Source organism: Labeo rohita, chromosome 2 (assembly GCF_022985175.1).
Source record: "Labeo rohita strain BAU-BD-2019 chromosome 2, IGBB_LRoh.1.0, whole genome shotgun sequence".
NCBI lineage: Eukaryota > Metazoa > Chordata > Actinopteri > Cypriniformes > Cyprinidae > Labeo > Labeo rohita.
In genome coordinates, this window is record NC_066870.1 from 37,566,737 (window position 1) to 37,586,095 (window position 19,359).

The following is a 19,359-nucleotide window of genomic DNA, read 5'->3' on the forward strand; positions in this document are numbered from 1 at the left end:
TATTTACATTAATGTTTCTAAATTATAATATGAGATTATTATTATTAAATATTATTCAATAAGTACATTAAATGTAGAATTAAAACTGCTCTGACTTATTTTATTTGTTAATTGTTGATTCAATAATTTAATATTTAAATGAATATTTCTAAATTTACAATATTTAATAACATTATTTAGTTATATATAACAAAGAAAATATAATTAAAAATGATTATATTATTAAATATATATATATATATATATATATATATATATATATATACTATATAACTAATTTTATATACTTTTTATTATATTTTTATTATAATTTATAAATTAATAGTATATAATTAATTCATATTATATAATTATATAATTAAAATTAAATGTACAATAAAAATTATTTGTTACAATTATTCACAAATTAATATTTACATTAATGTTTCTAAATTATAATATGAGATTATTATTATTAAATATTATTCAATAAGTACATTAAATGTAGAATTAAAACTGGTGTGATTTGTCACAGTAATTTAAAATCTGTCTATCTCTCTCTCTCTCAATATATATATATAAAGAAAATATAATTAATACATTATTATATATTATATAATATATAATAGTACATATAATACATATAGAATGTCATAAACATTCAGTTACAAATATTCACTAATATATACAATATATATTTTTAAATATTTTAAAATATATTTTAAATATTTTTTAAATATATGCATTTTTAAATGATAAAAAAGTATGTAATTTGCCACAATGTACAATTTAATATTTATATTAATCTTTGCAAATTTATCATATTTAATAATGATCATATTTATTAAATGTAGAATTGAAACTGATGTGTGCTTTGTCACAATAATTTACAATGTAATATTTATATTAATAATACATATATTATATATACTTCGTTTTAAAGGTTGACAAATTAAAAAGAAGAAAGACAAAGACAAGACATTTTACAATATATTCATATATTCTACCAGAATACATTAAAACATACTCAACAGTGCCATTCAAATGAAACCTACAGATATATTTACAAAACAAATCATTCATTTCAAACAGACCTCTGAGTATTTTTTTATCATACAAGTGCAGAATAAATACAGTGTATTTTCAGTTAAAAGTCATTTATAGTCTATTTATTACAGACTGAACATTACTGATATGGATTTTCATTGCTGATCTGTCATGAACTAAATGCACACGTCAGCCAGTCTTTTCATTTCCATTCAGTTCAATTCTACTCTTTTAGTAGCGATACGAGGTGCAACTAAATAAAGAGAATTTCATGAAGAAAATCATTGATCTACCACTCCCTCATAAATACTTCATCGTTGAGCTGGTTACTGGTGTAAATGAGAGTGATTTGTGTTGTTTGTGTCTCTGAAACAGTGCATGATAATATTTTATGGATGAATGAGGAAAGGCAACGCTGCTATCTTGCTTTCGGCAGTCTTCTGTTCGTGTCGGCTTTCTGGTTAGTCAAGTTATTTAAGACACAGCTGGAGCTGAGCATCGCCAGCCTGGAGTCCAGAACCACCTTCCTCTTCCTCCAGGACGACTGATCTTCCTCCTTCTCTTGTTCTTCCTCATTCTCTTCCACCTCTGGCTCACTTTCAACGTCGCTGCGCTCGTCCTTGTCCAGCTGTTGAAGGTCAAAGTGAGACTGGTTATAGATATTTTGGTTCATTTGAATTTATAGCAGCTAATAAACTGATCACAACGCACAGTGCTTTTAAAATCAGAATAGAGAAAAAAATGTTTGTTATGTATGCAACAGTGTTGTTGATAATTAAAACAAACTATTTTAAAAATTGTAGGTAATTGAAATATGTAAAATAATATATAAACTGAAAAACTTAAATGTAAAAATGAGAACTTTGGCAGCTAACTGAAATAAATATTTTGATGTTCTGAACTTAAACTAAAATTGAAATAAAAGCTAAAACTAAACAGAAAATAAATATACAAAAAAACGAATAAAAACAACAAAAGCAAAAATACTAAAATTTAAACTAAAATTAAAATAACCAAACAATATACAAATAAAAGTAAAACTAACTTAAATAAACCATTTAAGTTATAAAAATAATAATAAAAATAAATTCAGTAAATAAAACTACAATAAAAAGAACTTAAAGCTAAAGATATATATCAAATATATCAGATATATCTTATATATATATATATATATATATATATACACACACACACACACACATAATTAAAATTGACAATATAAAAAATAAAAGAATATATATATAAATATACATAATTTTATAATAATAAAAAAATATACATTTTATTTAGATTTTATTTATTTATTAAATAATTCAAGTTAAAATACTACACTTACTAAAACTAAGAACGAAATAAAATAAATTACAGTAAAAACAAATATACATAGAACAAAAAGTAAAATGACAAAAGCACAACAAAATTAAAATTAAAACTAACAATTTAAAAATGAATGTAAATAAATAATTTAAGATGAAGTACTAAAATTGCTGAAAAAAAATAAATAAATGAAAGCTAAATAGAAATACAAATATCTAAAAAAACTAAAAAACAAGAAAAAAATTCTAAAATTACAATTAAACTGGAAAATATTAAAACTACCGAACACTACTAAAACTGAAATTTAAATAAAACTGATTTTTTTTTAAATTATAATAATTATTAATTATTATAGTAAATTATAATAGCAATTATTATAATAATTATTAATTATTATAACAAATAACAATGATTATTATAATTATAATCATTAATTATTTTAATAAATTATTTAAGTTGAAATTCTAAATTTAAAAAACTTAAAAAACTGTTACATTTAAAACTAAAATGAGAAATGTTTCCTTGGCAACTAACTGAAATAAATAAAGTCGAAATACTAAACTCACTAAAACTAAAAATATTTAAAGAAATAAAGAAATAAAGCCAAATACCAATACATACATTATTTTATTTTATTTATTTAGTGTTTATATATATATATATATATATAAAACAAGGACAAAACACTAAAAACAATTGAACACTACTAAAACTATATTTTAAATTAAACTGAAAAAAACAATAATAATATAAAAGTACTAAAGTCTAAACTTAAATTGAAATGCAAACTGAAAATGTGAAAATAAAGGCTCATTCAAAAAAAACAATAAATATTATGACAGTACATAATACTAAAATACCACTGTTATGTAATTCAATTCAGACATTTTTTGGTGACTTAAGTCTCTAATTACTTTCCGGGACATTCAGATATGACGGATGGACGGACTGACTTACTTTCCCTAAGAAGAGAAACTTGTAGATCATTCTGAGGATGAGATAAGCCCAGTAAATGTGCAGCGCCTGCAGCACCAGCAGCAGCGCATTAAAGAAATAATATCCTACAAAGGGCTCAAACACTTCCATCGACAAAACCAGAGTGGTGTAGATGATCCTACAGGAGAGAAAACACACACACACACACACACACACTGTTTGAACGCTGAGAAATACAATGCACGGGAACTGAATCTAAGAGCAGCTTACTTCTATTACAGACACTGGATGAACAACTAGATAAAGTGACATTAATAGTGAAGTGTTTTAAAATGAGAACTGAAGACGACGTTATCTGATACTTCATGACTGAAAGAGTTTAAAGTTCTTACTTGCTGGGAAACACAACCAGACGTGTAACCAGGAATACAGCAGCAAAAATCACAAACAGTGAATCGCAGACTTTCTTCCAGCCGGCATAGTTGAACATCTTGGCAGACTGAGAAAAAATCAGAGAGATTTTAGTTGAGCTACTAAAAATTATTAGACATTTTAAGCACTGAAACTTAAAAACTTAAACTAAAATGAGAAATGTTTCATTGGGAACTAGCTGAAATAAGAAACATAAATTGAAGCAAAATAGCAATACATTATATCCTTTTTTATTTTATTTATGTAATGTTTATAAATATATATATATATATATATATATATATATATATATATATATATTATTTATTTTTTTAATTAAACTGAAAATATACAAATAAAAAATTGAAATATGATACTGAAAAAAATAAAACAAAAAGCTAAATACATATATATAACAAAATACACATAAACATAAATATAAAACTAACTAAAATAAATAATTTACTTTAAAATTCTAAATTTTAAGTACTGAAAACTAAAAACTTTTAGATTTAAAACTAAAAGGAGAAATGGTTCCTTGACAACAAAGTGAAATAAATAAAGTTGAAATACTAAAATCAGTAAAAAATGAAACAAAAAAAAAAAACTAAATACCAATACATTTATTTTTATTTGAGTAATTTTCTGTATAACAAGAACAAAAAAAAAAAAAAAACACTACTAAAACTGAAATTTAAATGAAACTGAAAATATACAAATAAAAAACTAAACTAAAATACTTTAAAAAATGAAAATAAATACCAATACATTTATTATTTTTATTTATTTTGCAACTTTATGTATAGCAAGAAGAAAAAAGAAACCTAAAATAAACAAAAAAAAAAAATGAATACTACTAAAACTAAAATTTAAATTAAACTAAAAATAAAAAAACTAAAATAAATTCCTAAAAAAAGCTATGAAAAAAGCTATGTATGTATATATATATACATACACACACACACACATTAATATAAAAATAACTGCAATAAATAATTTAAGTTCAAATTCAAAATTTTTAAGCACTGAAACTAAAATGAGAAATGATTCCTTGACAACTAAATGAATTAAATTAAGTTGAAATACTAAAATCAGTACAAATGAAAAAAAAAGAAATCAGTACATTTATTATTATTTTTTTGTTTATTAATTTATTAATTTTCTGTTTAACAAGAACAAAAAAGACTAAACAGTCAAGAAAACCTAAGCAAAACTAAACTACTAAAACTAAAATTTAAATTAAACTAAAAAATATACAAAAAAAATACACTGAAAAAAATAAAATAAAAAGCACTGAAACTTAAAAACTTTTACATTTAAAATTAAAATGAGAAATGTTTTCTTGGCAATTAACAGAAATAAATGTATTGAAATACTAAAATGAATAAAAACGTAAAATAATTAAAGCTAAACAAATTATAACAAATAAAATGAACAAAAGCACATAACAAAATTACACTGAAAACATACAAATGAAAGTAAAACTAACTTAAATAAATATTTTAAGTTGAACTTGTAAATTTTAAGTACTGAAACCACTTAAAAATCCAAATTACTCTACAGCATAAACGTCATACAGCCAAAACAAAGCATAAAGTTCACTGTAAACCCAGAAACAGGTGTGACTTAAACAGGAAATACGAGTGAAATCATGGACTGGTGATGTGTTTGGGGATTTTTCTGGAAGTGTTAGGCTCATTGTTTTTGAGCATGAATGCGTGACTCAGCGGTTAAGATCTTACCTCCAGCAGGAAGTCTGAGGAGTCGTGGACGAGCATCACCAGGGTGCCGATCCGAATGTAGTTGGAGCAGTACGAGAAACCCAGCAAGAAGATCGTGGCAAAGTGATGGACAATCTGTTCTTTGAAATCCTAATACAGAATTAAAACAAAAAGACAAAAGGATATCAGTAACTGATATTATGGTGGGCAGCACTGACAGGAAATGAAACCTGAAACAATCAAACAATAAATCTGTCCAAACAATAGACGATGTGCTGCTGACACACTCCAGGAAGAAAACTTCGCAAACCTTTAAGCATTTAAAGAAACAGTTAATCCAAAAATGAACATTCCATCACTTGCTCAATAATGGATGTGAATGGGCGCCGTCAGAATCCAGAGTCCAAACAGCTGATAAAAACATAATTTCCTTATTATATATTAACATCATAACCTTATTTTCATAACCGACATGTGAGCAGCTAGCAAAGTAAATAATTGAGCAGCTCTAAAAGGACGTTTGTTTCAAAAGAGAAAATCTGACCCGGTAACACACAAAGGGTTTTACGGAACACAAGGTCATCATGAAACATTCAGAGACCAAAAAACTCCACTGTGCGCTCTTACTTTTCTCTTGACGTCCACAGACACACAGAGCAGCAGAGACCAGTAGAAGCCCAGCTCAAGCATGTAGTACCAGTAATGAACGTCCTGAACCGGCTACAGAGACACAAACACAGGACCTGAATGAAAACAGGACTTACAGCAAAGGATAAGGACATTTCATCACTTCTAAGCAGGTGTAAAAGCATAACCATAAAAATAAACAAATAAATTAATTACATTTTGTTGCTTGAAATAAACTGAAATAAATGTAAAAAAAAAAAAAAAAAAAAATCAAATGAAATATAAAATAAATATATAAAAAAATCATTTCAATAAAATAAATATATATTAAAAAAAAACTCATTTCAGCTAGTTGCTGAGGGAACATTTCTAATTTTTAATTTAATTAACTTTATGCACTAAAAATGACTAAAACTAAAATAGAAAAATTACAAATCAATAAAAACCACATTTACAAAAAAAATTTTTTTTTTTTTTTTTTTTTTTACAAATTTTACAAATTTACAAAAAGAGATTTAAAAAACAAATAAATAAATACAAATGACCAAAACAAACAAGAAAACCACTACAATTTTAACACAAATTAAATTAAAATATTCAATACTAATCCAATTTAAACAACACTAATTTCAAGAATTTAAAGTGATGTGTTTTTAAAATTCTGAAAAGTATAAATTCAGCTTTTGACTGCTATTGTAAATATGATGTCAAAAATAATTTTCCTTGATATTACAGGTCGATTGTTCTAATAATACTAAAACATGACACATACAGGTTCATATCTATCACTGTCATAGTCAGATATATTTCCCATACAAAATGTATTTGAAACAGCCTCTTCTGCTCACCAGGGCTGCATTTATTTGATTAAAAATACAGTAAAATCAGTAAAAATTGTGAAATATTATTACAATTTTAAATAACTATTTTCTTTTTGAATATATGTTAAAATGTAATTTATTTCTGCAGTCAAATCTGAATTTTCAGCATCATTACTGAACTTTCAGTGTCACATGATACTTGAGAAATCATTCTAATATGTGGCTTTCCTGCATTTATTTGATTAAAAAACAGTAAAAAAAATCTAAAATATTATTACTATTTTAGCTATTCTATGTTTTCTATGCAAATATATCGTAAAATATAATTTATTTCTGTGATCAAATCTGAATTTTCAGCATCATTACTCCAGTCTTCAGTGTCACATGATCATTCATAAATCATTCTAATATGCTGCTTTCCTGCATTTGATTAAAATACAGTAAAATCAGTAAAATTGTGAAATATTATTACCATTTAAAATAACTATTTTCTATTTGAATATATTTTAAAATGTAATTTATTCCTGTGATCAAAGCTCAATTTTCAGCATCATTACTCCAGTCTTCAGTGTCACATGATCCTTCAGAAATCATTCTAATATGCTGATTTGCTGCTCAAGAAACATTTGGTTATTTTCAATGTTGAAAATAATTAAGCTGACAAATATCCCAAATATAAACATGTATATTAAATATTCTGCGTGCACGTGGGTCAGATGGCGTGTTTGTTGTGCCGTGTGTAATTCAGCCAGGTTATCTCACCTGTTGAGGAAATCCCCTCCAGCACTCTCTCTGATCCCAGAACCAGGGCGTCTATGAGGAAGACAAACACTGCGGTCACTTTCACACAACTGCTATTAAAATCAAACGCCAACAACAAGACTACTTCCTTTAACCGCCTGACAACAAAAGAGCCAGTCAGATAGTGAAAGCCACACCGAGTCCCGAGGGCCTGAGATGTGTTTCAGAAAAACATTAGAGCCGTGTGCGTTCACAACAACGAAGCTCAAGCGAATTATTCGAATGCTCCTTCTTGTTGATTTAACTAAACCAGAAGTTGAGGTCAAAAGTTTACATACACCTAGCAGAAAATGTTAATTGTTTTACCAAAAACAACATACACTTGATTCTTAATACTGTGTTGTTCCTGAATGATCCACAACTGTGTTTTTTTGTTTAGTGATAGTTGTTCATGAGTCCCTTGTTTGTCCTGAACAGTTAAACTGCTGCTGTTCTTCACAGCGTATTTGAACCCTTTCCAGCAATGACTGTATGATTTTGAGATCCATCTTTTCACACCGAGGACAACTGAGGGACTCATATGCAACTATTACAGGAGGTTCAAACACTCACTGATGCTCCAGAAGGAAACACAATGCATTAAGAGCCGGGGGGTGAAAACTTTTGGAATTTGAAGATCAGGTTAAATGTAACATATTTTAAGTGCTTTCTGTAGCACCTGAAGGACAGTACTAAATGAAAAAAATATGATATTTAGGCAACAATGTACACATCTTAATTCTGTTCAAAAGTTTTCAAACTTTTGGGACTTCCAAAGAATTTGTGGGACTTGAAGGGTTTTTCTGTAGAACAGCAACCAGTTTAACCGTTCAGGACGAACATGTTAATTATAATACGTATTAAATAAATGATTAATTATTAATAATATTTCATTATTGGATTTATTATTAATAATTTAATTTAAGCATTATTACATATTTATATATTAAATAATTATATTTTTAAAACATATGAATTAATAATTTTTATATGAAACATTAAATACCTGTATTAATTTCAGTGTAGTTTTGAGTTGCATATATTTGTTTTGTTTTGTTTTTATATATTTTGTATAGATTAAATGTAATAGTAAAAGTGATGCATTAAAAAAGGATAACAAAAAAGGTCAAATAAACTTTAGCCTACAGTTTTTTTTTTAATTTTCATTTTAAGTTCAAACGCTCACTGATGCTCCAGAAGAAAACACGATGCATTAAGAGCCGGGGGGTGAAAACTTTTGAAATCTGAAGATAAGGCTAAATTTAACTTATTTTGTCTTCTGGAAAACATGTAAGTATCTTCTTTAGCTTCTGAAGGACAGTACTAAATGGGGAAATATATATATATTTGGGCAAAATAAGAAAAACATACACATCTTCATTCTGTTCAAAAGTTTTCAGACAGACAGTTCAGGACAAACAAGGGACTCAAACAACTATAACTAAACAAAAAAACACACAGCTGTGGATCATTCAGGGAACAACACAGTATTAAGAATCAAGCATATGTAAACTTTTATAAATTCAACTATTATTTTTTCTTGTGGACTATATGTAAATGTATTTTATGTGAAATATCTTATTCAGGTCAGTACTAAATAAACACTAACATGCATTTTGTATGATCCCTCTTATTTCGATTAAAATAACAACAATTTTGCAGATTCTACAAGGTGTATGTAAACTTTTGACCTCAACTGCAATTAGGGGACACTAATTGGGAGACGACTCAAAAGACACTGACTCAAGACACACTCGGGTTCACGAGGGAATAAAGCTTCAAATGTTGACTTACGTTAATTAAAGACGCAAATCCCGCGGTGAAAGACACCAGGTAGAACACAAATCTCCAGCTGGGGAAACAAAAGAAACGGCGCTACTATTGTACAGACGACTGCAAAATTTGATAATGCTGAGTTCAAAAATATCAATACTTGTCAAAAGTGAAAATGTGATAAAACGCATTTTGTGTGAAAGTGTGACAGAAACAAAAACAGGCACTGTTTTTAAAATTGGCAGTCCAAAATTAGTAGGAAACAGTTACTGGGTTTGGTTCAGCAGATAAGATGCACACGATTGTGATTTTATCAAAAACAAATACCTGAGATGAACTTACCTGGCCTCGCAAAACTTCTTACTGTTGCTGGGTCTGTCTTGGTTCCTGCGGTTACGGAACCAGGTCTCAACTTGTCTTTGAGTCAGGTTGCACTGGTTAACCAGACTGTTGATCTCAGTCTAGATAGAACAATGTAGTCACATGAGATATTATTTGATAACGGACAGAAATTTCCTAGGTTTAAATACAATAGGTTTACAATACAATAGCACATTCTAACTCATGCCTGATGTTAAATTAATAAACAGCCACTTTACAAGTTTCTACTAGTTTCTTTACTATTCTTACCAAAATAATCCTTGTGACAAGACACATAAAAACACACATTTCAAAATTCAGAGATGATAGATATATGACTGAATAATTAAATGATTGAATAATTAATTATAATAATTATTAAATTAATTAATAAAAATATTAAAAAACAATTCATTGTTAATTAATTTATTATTATTATTATTAATTAAATTTAAGTATTATTATATATTTATATAATAAATAATTATATTTAAAAATATATATAAATGAATAATTTGTATATGAAACAAATATTTAATAATTGTATTAATTTAGGTGTTGTTTTGAGTTGTATAAAAGCCTTATGACTTATTTTTGTCTTAAGTGACTGCTTTGTTTTTATATATTTTGTATAGATTAAATGTAATCGTAAAAGTGATGCATCAAAAAAAGGATAAAACAAAAAAGGTTAAATAGGCTGTACCTTTTCTCAGTTATTTTTATTAATTCTCATTTTAATTTTGGGTAGTTTCAGTCATTTTGTTATGTACTTTTGTCATTGATATATATAATGTACATTTATATATGTGCATGTGTTTGTGTGTAGCTTTAATTTATTTTTATATCAGTTTTAATTTTAATTTTAATTAGTTTTAGTCATTTATGTGCTTTTGTCATTTGTTTTTATTTCCATTTTTATTTTGTTGTATTTATTCATTCTTTTATTTAGCCTTTTTCAGTTTTCATTTTAATTTCAATTAGTTTTACTAATTTTGTTATGTGATTTTGTCATTTTTATTATTTTATTTTTGATTATTTATTTCTTATACATTATTTATTTCTCTGCTTTGTTGTGTAAAATATTTATAGTTTTATACAGTACATTTATATATTATTGTTGTATTTATTAATTTTTGCTAAGTAATTTTGTGCTCTTGTCATTTTTATTATTTTTGTATATTTTATTTCAGTTTTCAATTTAATTTTATTTAGTTTTAGCAATTTATGTGCTTTTATCATTTGTTTTTATTTCACTTTAATTTTAGCAATTGTTTTACTTCAAGGTCAATATATATACTAAAAATGTATAAATATTATATTATTTACATAGTATAGTATTTTACATAGTAAAGTATGTACAGTATTATACAGTACATTTATATATTATTGTTGTATTTATACATTTTTTGATTTAGTTTTAATTTAATTTTTTAGTAATTTATGTGCTTTTGTCATTTGTTTGTATTTTCATTTTAATTAATTGCATTACTTAACATTTCTAATTTTCGTTAAGATTTTCATTTAATATTTATCTTTAAATCAGTTGCTGAAAATGATTTTTAATAGTTTTAGTTAAGAATAACAACAATGGGCCAAAAAATGTTTTTTTTTCATTGTCCATAAATTTAATACAATTTAATGAATAAAATAAAAAGGTCAAATAAGCTTCTACTTCAGACTACACCTTTTTCAGTCATGTAAAAATTACTTATAATTGTAATGGATTATCTAATTACTTTAAAAAACATCTTGATACACGAGAATACCAGTAAGATACGTTACTAACCGTAAAACCTATTTACAAGCAGCAAACTTATTCATATAAATTATGTAAATTATAACCAGAAATTCAACAACCAAGAAAAACAAGGACATTAAATAATGAAATTAACTCCAGAAATAGCTGCCGACAGGAACACAATGCGTCCACGTCCAAAAGAAATGCCAACACTATCAGGTTCCTTACAACACACTGTTTGTGCGGCTTCCTCTTACACTATGAAATATAAATGCACATTTCCTGACCTTAGTGCCTTATTAAATCATATTTTTTTACCAGTTTAATCTGATCACAATGTATAAAGCACATCTTTACGGAACGTGTGCCATTTGTAGTGTCAAACTATACTGCATTTTTTGCTTTCTGAATCATGTTTCATCAATCAGGACGTACTAACGACCCACAACTATTTCAGACTTGTTCTGGGTTACCTGTATGTCCGTTAAAAACACATTTGCTTTCTTTCCGTATGTGGTTAGACATCCACACACTCATTTGCAAAATACTATGGGTATTTTCCAGGAAGGCAGGATGCATAACAACAACTGTGGGAGAATGATCTCTCGGTGTACGTTTGCATTAAACCAGATTCGTGTGTGTGTGTGTGTGTGTGTGTGTGTGTGTGCAGGTGTTAGTTTAATTCAGTGACAAATTTGTGTATGTGTTCAAAGGGAAGGGTTTCTTAAATATTAAAAATGTTTCTTAAATTCTAATAATGTTTCTTAAATTATTAAGGATTCAAAACAATATTTTTGTTTCATTACTTAAATTATAAAAATCAAACACATCGGTAAAGAAATATGTTTCTATTGCAAAACAATATTAGTCCCCAGATATTTGTGGATTTTAAGGTAAAAATTATTTCTAAATAAAATAGTTTAATAAATTCTAAAAGATGGGGCCAAAATATTGTTATTTTAGTATTTTTAATTTTAATTCAATTAAAACGTGCTTTTGTCATTTTTATTATTTTTGTATATTTTACGGTAGCTTTAATTATTTTTATTTCAATTTTTGTTAGTTTTAGTAATTTGTTATGTGCTTTTGTCATTTTTTATTATTTCAGTTTTCGTTTTCATTTTAGTTCGTTTTACTAATTTTGTTGTGCTTTTGTCATTTTTTTTATTATTTCTGTATATGTTACTGTAAATTTAACTTATTTTTATTTCAGATTTAATTTTAATTTCAGTTATAGTAATTTTGTTATGTGCTTTTGTCATTTCTCTGTAGCTTTAATTTATTTTTTATTTCAGTTTTTATTTTAATTTCAGTTTTAGTCATTTTTGGTACTTGCTTTCGTCTTTTTTGTGTATTTTCCTGTAGCTTTAATTTATTTTTATTTCAGTTTTCATTCCATTTTATTTAGTTTCACTAACTTTGTTATACTTTTATTATTTTTGTATATTTTACTGTAGCTTTAATTTATTTTTATTTCACTTTTTACTTTAATTTTAGTTAGTTATAGCAATTTTTATTATTTATTTATTATTTACAATTTCTTATTTGTATATATTTTAGTTTAGCTTTAATTTATTTTAATTGCAGTTTTAGTTTTAGTAATTGCTTTTTATTTATTTTTACTACTTCATCATACTTTTAAAACTTATTTCAATTAATTGCCAAGGCAACATTTCTAATTTTCATCAAGTTTTTTAATCTAATATTTAGCTTTATTTCAATAACAATAACAACACTGGGCCAAAAATGTTTTTCATTGGCTAATATCAGCATAAATAAATAAATAAATAAATAAATAATATTAATTATTAATAAGAAATAAAAAATAACAATAATATTTGTATGTTAAATAAAATAATATATTTTAATACTTTTTAAATTAATCTTTATAATACTCAAGCCACTAAAACAATACAAAAAACAAGAAAATGAATACATAATACATGAAAAATAAATAAAAATGTCACTGGAAATGTGTTTTGAGTAATGTGTGTGTGTACTAACCTGCGTTGGCTGTCTGCTGTTTTTAGTATAAAATGCCTCCAAATTTGGGGCAGGAGTGACTTTCAAACAAACTCGATCTTTCACCCCTAAAACTCTGCTGAGAGGAAATGCCACACGTCTGCATGAGAGAGATACAGGAAATAAAGGATTCAGGACACACAATGCATTTCTTCAACATCTTTTTGTTACTAAATGTCCTCACAGAAAAAGAGCACGCATTGCTCAGAGGTTGCTCAAGAGGTACATTTAAATGCAATTACGATTGTTGTTTAATGTGCAATATTACCTGTACAAACACTATTATTGTTTATGAATCAGTTTGCATTGGTTGGCCTTTAATTAGATGTGGAAACATGATCCGGGATCAGTGGAGGGTGAAACGGGTCGCAGCATCAGCTGACATGACGGGCTCTTTGTGTTGCTATAGCGATCAGCTGCTGCAGCAACACACACACACACACACACACACACACGTGCTCTCTGCGTCTGCCTGCTGCAGTTTGTTGATACAGCGTCTCCCTCCCTTCCTATAACACACCGGCCTTCATCTGCCCCCTCGGGTCACACACACAATACACAGAAACACACACCTGCTAGTCGCGCCGTCACTCACAAAGACGCATAAAGTTACACCACAGCAGACGCCAAATGCTCAAAACTAAACAAAGAGGCCGATTGCATGGGGAGATACGGCAGATTCAAGCATGCATGCTAAACATTCAAGCACACATGCATGAGAGAGACTAGTGGAATCAGTTAAACTAACAAACAACTTCATTCGCAGTAGTGACTTCCCAAAATACCACATTCTTGCAATGTAAATGTCTAGACATGATTTTCCCAAGATGTCTACATTTTCTGAAGAAAATGCTAAGGAGTTCTGAAAGGTTTTAAGCATGTTGCACAAATTGTTCGGCTAACAAATTCTTTTAATTTATTATTTAGTGATGGTGTCAGATGGCAAACCAGGCAAACATCACAGATTCAGATTCAGGTTCCTCAAATAATTATGTGATCAGCTGACAAAAACTAAAGAAAACTTTTCTTTGATCTATTTTTTACTCCCATTCAAAGTAATAATAATAATAATAATAATATGTGAACTATTATTGTTGTTAGTATTATTATTCCAAATATTTTGGATAATTATTTAACACATAAAAATCAAACAAATTAGTAAATAAAATGGTAATAAATAGTAAAAAAATATATTATTATTCAAATAAATAAAATAAAAATTGTTATTATATTTTTATATTAAATCACACACATCAGTAAATAAATATATTAGTATTGTAATAATAATGTTGTGGTGTAAAATATAAAAAGAAAAAGTATTTAATAATAATAATAATAATAATAATAAATATATTACTATTATTATAAGAGTAATATTTTTTTGTATTATTATTTCAATTATAAAACAAATCAATAAAGAAACATTACTCTTACAATAATAATATTGCACTGTAAAATAAAAAATACTATTCAATAAAAATAATAATAATAACAATGATTATTATTATTAAATAAATTATTATTATTAAACTTACCATATTATAAAACTAAATTATAAAAATTAAACAATAAAATATATTTGTATTGGAATAATGATATTTTACTTTGAAATATTAACATTTGTATTTAATAATGATATTAATAATAATAATACATTTATAACTATTATTTTTTAAGTAATATTTTTAATGTATTATTATTTCAATTATAAAAATTTAACTCATTAAAGAAACATTATTCTTACAATAATATTACACAGAAAAATAAAAATTAGTATTCAGTGATAATAATAATAATTATTATTATTATTAAACTTAACTGTTGTTTAACTTAACACTTAACACTTGTTATTTAAATTATAAAATTATAACTATTATTATTAAAGTAATGTTTTATTGTATTATTATTTAATTTATAAACATTAAACAAATCAAAAAGGAAACATTACTTTTGCAATAATAATATTGTATTTTAAAATAAAAATTAATATTCAATAATAACAACAGTAATAGTTATAATACATTTATTATTACTATTAGTTTTATTATTGAACTTTTTTGCTGTTGGAATAAAAAAACATTAAACACATTAATACAAACTATATTTTGTATAGGAATAATAATATTATAATTTAAAATATAAAATGTATTTATTATTAATAATAATTATTAGTATTTTACTAAATTATTATCTATTATTGTTGTTATTATTATTACAATTATTATTAATAATATTATTATTATACTCATATTCATATTCAGGTTGGAAAATATGGAAATGCTTAAAAATGTGGGAACAAATCACATCCCTGCTCTAGGAATGTCCAAAAAATGCAGTGATACTGTGGTCCTTTTTGTAATTGAACTCATACTCTATTATTAAATCAGGTAAAACCTGGTTAAATTACACTGAAATCCCTCAGGACTTGATAAAGTCATCAGTCACCTCTCAAAAGCGTAACGAAGCATGATGAATCCCAGAGCTAGAGGCAGAGCCAGGAGCAGATCCCGCGGGAGAGGACGCCGAGAGCCCTCCATCTTCTCCATATCCGCCCAGCTGATTCCCGGAGGAAGCCAGTACTCCTGCTTCCACAGCCACTCACTGATCTGCTCCATCCTTCAGTCGGGGGAACTGAAGCAAAAAAACACATGAAGAGGCATTATAATTAATAGAAACTATTCAATTAATGGAAAAACAGTACTGTGCTGAATCCATGGTACAGTGATGCTTGTATCAGCAGTGTTGAATGACTATCATACTCATGTGCCACATAATGTTCCCACACTTTAGTCCTGACCAATGAATTTCCATGACCTTTCCAATCATTCAGGATTACTGGAGAAGGACTGATTTGTTCAGAGATCGGGCAGTTTTTGAAATAAAATAATTATTATACTATATATAGTGTATTAAAAAGTTATACACTACCAGACAAAAGTTTTTGAACAGTAAGATTTTAATAAAAATTCTAAAGAAGTCTCTTCTGCTCACCAAGCCTGCATTTATTTGATCCAAAGTACAGAAAAAACAGTAAAAATTGTAAATATTTTTAACTTTTTTAAATAAATGCTTTCTATTTAAATATATATTTAAATATATATTTAAATAAAATTTAAACCTGTGATCACTGTCACAAGAATTCGCAAATCTTTTTATTCTAAAGTTCTCCAAATACTGTTTGATCCCGTTCATAAATAAAAAAGCTGCACATTTTATGAATAAAACTACATTTATACTATGAGAAAAATATTAAATGTAACATTTATTAAGACCATTAAATTAAATAATTGTTTCCAAAATTAAATAATTGTTATTATATTTTATAATTTATGTTATTATACGTTATATTGTTATATAAAATATTATTCAAAACAATATTACCCGAAATTAAATCATTATACTAAAATATATATATATATATATATAAAAAAATAAAAATAAATAAAAAGTTTTAAAAATTATCTGAAAAATTTACATTTTAAATGAGATTAACAAATTTTTTTTTTACATATTTTTTTCCCAATTATTTTTTTTATTTTAGAAAAATATTTAGAAAAAGAACAAAATCATGAGAAAAAAAAAAAAAAAAATATATATATATATATATATATATATATATTCACAAATAAAATGACAGCCATAAATTACATTTTGCAAAATAATAATATTACTACTACTACTACTACTAATATATATATATATTTAATTAAAATGAAATTTTGACCCCACATTTGAAAACCTGTGGGTTTATTAGGTGAAAGACAAACACATGTTTCTGATGTACCATGAGAGAGGTCATCATGTCCATCAGATAAATTCTGGCACACGTAATGTCAGTTATCTTGTCTGTAGTAAATGTTGTTCACGACACACCTGCCTGAAACTCACCTGACCCACAGATGACTGCTGATATCTGCTTAAACAATGGGACTTTCTTGATTTGCGAGAAATAAACAACCTTCAGCAGGTTGACAGTCACGAGACACATTCATAACATCAGGCATTACAAATCAACAAATCCTGGATACCTGTTTATGTCCTCTGCCGGATGATGATGATGATGATGATGATGATGATGATGGTGTGTTGTAGGGTGTGTGGTGATGTATGATGTGCGCAGTTCTGATCAGCGGATTTTACGCAAATTAATTTCCGTGGAGATTTGCATCCAGAATCCTGTTCATAAAACAATCCAAACGCAGTGGAAAAAACACGATTTTAAAAAATATTAAAATAATCTTCAAACGACATTCTCTGTAGCTTGCCCTTGGTCGCGTTGGGTTCAATTATTTAAAAATAAATATCCATTAAAAATAAACCGGAGGAATCGAATCCTTTCGCTTCGGAATCCTACACCTGGATGAACGTGAAAAATAAATGCTGTCTTCTTAATGTCTCCCTAATAAAAGTGAGACCGTCCGCTCTTAACGAGAGACTGCTGTCTGTCTGTGGGTGTGTCGAGACGCCTATTGGTCCAGCAGATGATGCTCGGAAGTCTGAGTCGTTTAGATGATTCGGTTCTTTTGAACCCGTTTGACTGCTGATTCAATTATTCGTTTAATCCTACACAGAAATGCTGTTTGTTTAGTGTCTGATTGTAATTATAGATTTGTCGCTATGTCATAAAAAATGTTTTTAAATCTCATTGTGGTTGATGTGACCACGTATTGTTTTCATACGAGAGGAAACGCGATTCACATCTAAAACTAAAAATGTTTTTTGTGTCATACAGCTTGTTTATACTGTTACCTTAAACGCATCATTAATAATAAATGCACTGTTTAAATCTGATTCTGAATAAGATCTAAAGCTAATGAGTTCTGAGGTGCGCAGTTTGCGATTCACTTCAACCGATTCATTTAACCGGTTCGTTTGCAAATCGGACAAAGCTTTCCATCAACTGTATTAAATACAGTACAAAAAGACATAGTTATTATCATTTCTGTAAAAAAAAAAGGAGCAAACCTACCTGTTAATGTTGTATTTCCGCTCACATATAAACCGATTTGATGAGTTTACCATTAAAGTACAGCTCTGCAGACAAGAAAAGACGAGATTTTATAACAGTCGGCATAAACAAAACAAATATATCATCAAATATTTAAAAACTGTGGTGTTAGCATGTTTTTGGACATTATGTATTAGAGCAGACAGCATATAAACAAGACAAATAACCAAAAACTGTGGTATTAGCATGTTTTTGGACATGATAGCAAAGACAAATCTAACAAACGTAATCAGAAAGTGGTATTAGCATGTTTTTTTACGTATGATATGTTGAAACAGACAGCATATAAACAAGAAAAATAACCAAAAACTGTAGTATTAGCTTTTTTTGGACATGATAGCAAACAAGACAAATCTAACAAACATACAAACATCCAAAACTGTGGTATTAGCATGTTTTTTTTTTACGTATGATATGTTGAAACAGACAGCATATAAACAAGACAACCAAAAACTGTGGTGTTAGCATGTGTTTGGACAAAATGTTTTAGAGCAGAAAGCATATAAACAAGACAAATAACCAAAAACTGTGGTATTAGCATGTTTTGGACATAGAAACGATAACAAACAAGACAAATCTAACAAACATAATCAAAAACTGTTATTAGCATGTGTTTTGCATATGATAAGTTGAAATAGACAGCGTGAACAAGACAAATATAACAAAAACTGTGGTATTTGTGTATTTTTAGAAAAGATAGCATAAACAAGACAAATATAATAATCAAAAACTGTGATATTAGCATATTTTTGGGCATGATATATTAGCATAAACAAGACAAATCTAACAAAACACTGGTATTAGCATGTTTTGGAC

At 27.0% G+C, this 19,359-nt stretch overlaps 1 protein-coding gene across 1 annotated transcript; it reads right to left on the reverse strand.

The window, feature by feature from the left end:
• Nucleotides 1-960: 960 nt before the first annotated feature.
• Nucleotides 961-17,970, reverse strand: cers4b (ceramide synthase 4b). Its single transcript, XM_051094279.1, has 11 exons — nt 17,564-17,970; nt 15,981-16,166; nt 13,518-13,635; nt 9,758-9,876; nt 9,437-9,494; nt 7,625-7,675; nt 6,042-6,134; nt 5,436-5,564; nt 3,675-3,781; nt 3,304-3,460; nt 961-1,654 (listed from the first exon to the last, which is right to left on the reverse strand). The coding sequence occupies exons 2-11, from the start codon at nt 16,148-16,150 to the stop codon at nt 1,445-1,447; spliced, it is 1,212 nt and encodes a 403-aa protein (XP_050950236.1). The 5' UTR covers nt 16,151-16,166; nt 17,564-17,970; the 3' UTR covers nt 961-1,444.
• Between the last annotated feature and the right edge of the window lie 1,389 nt (nt 17,971-19,359).

Coding starts and splice junctions, on each gene's coding strand:
- cers4b (XM_051094279.1), bottom strand. CDS start 16,150: ATGGAGCAGATCAGTGAGTGGCTGTGGAAGCAGGAGTACTGGCTTCCT. Junction 9,495..9,757: donor AAGAAGTTTTGCGAGGCCAG/GTAAGTTCATCT, acceptor TTGTTTCCCCAG/CTGGAGATTTGTGTTCTACC. Junction 1,655..3,303: donor AGTTTCTCTTCTTAGGGAAA/GTAAGTCAGTCC, acceptor GACCTTCAACAG/CTGGACAAGGACGAGCGCAG.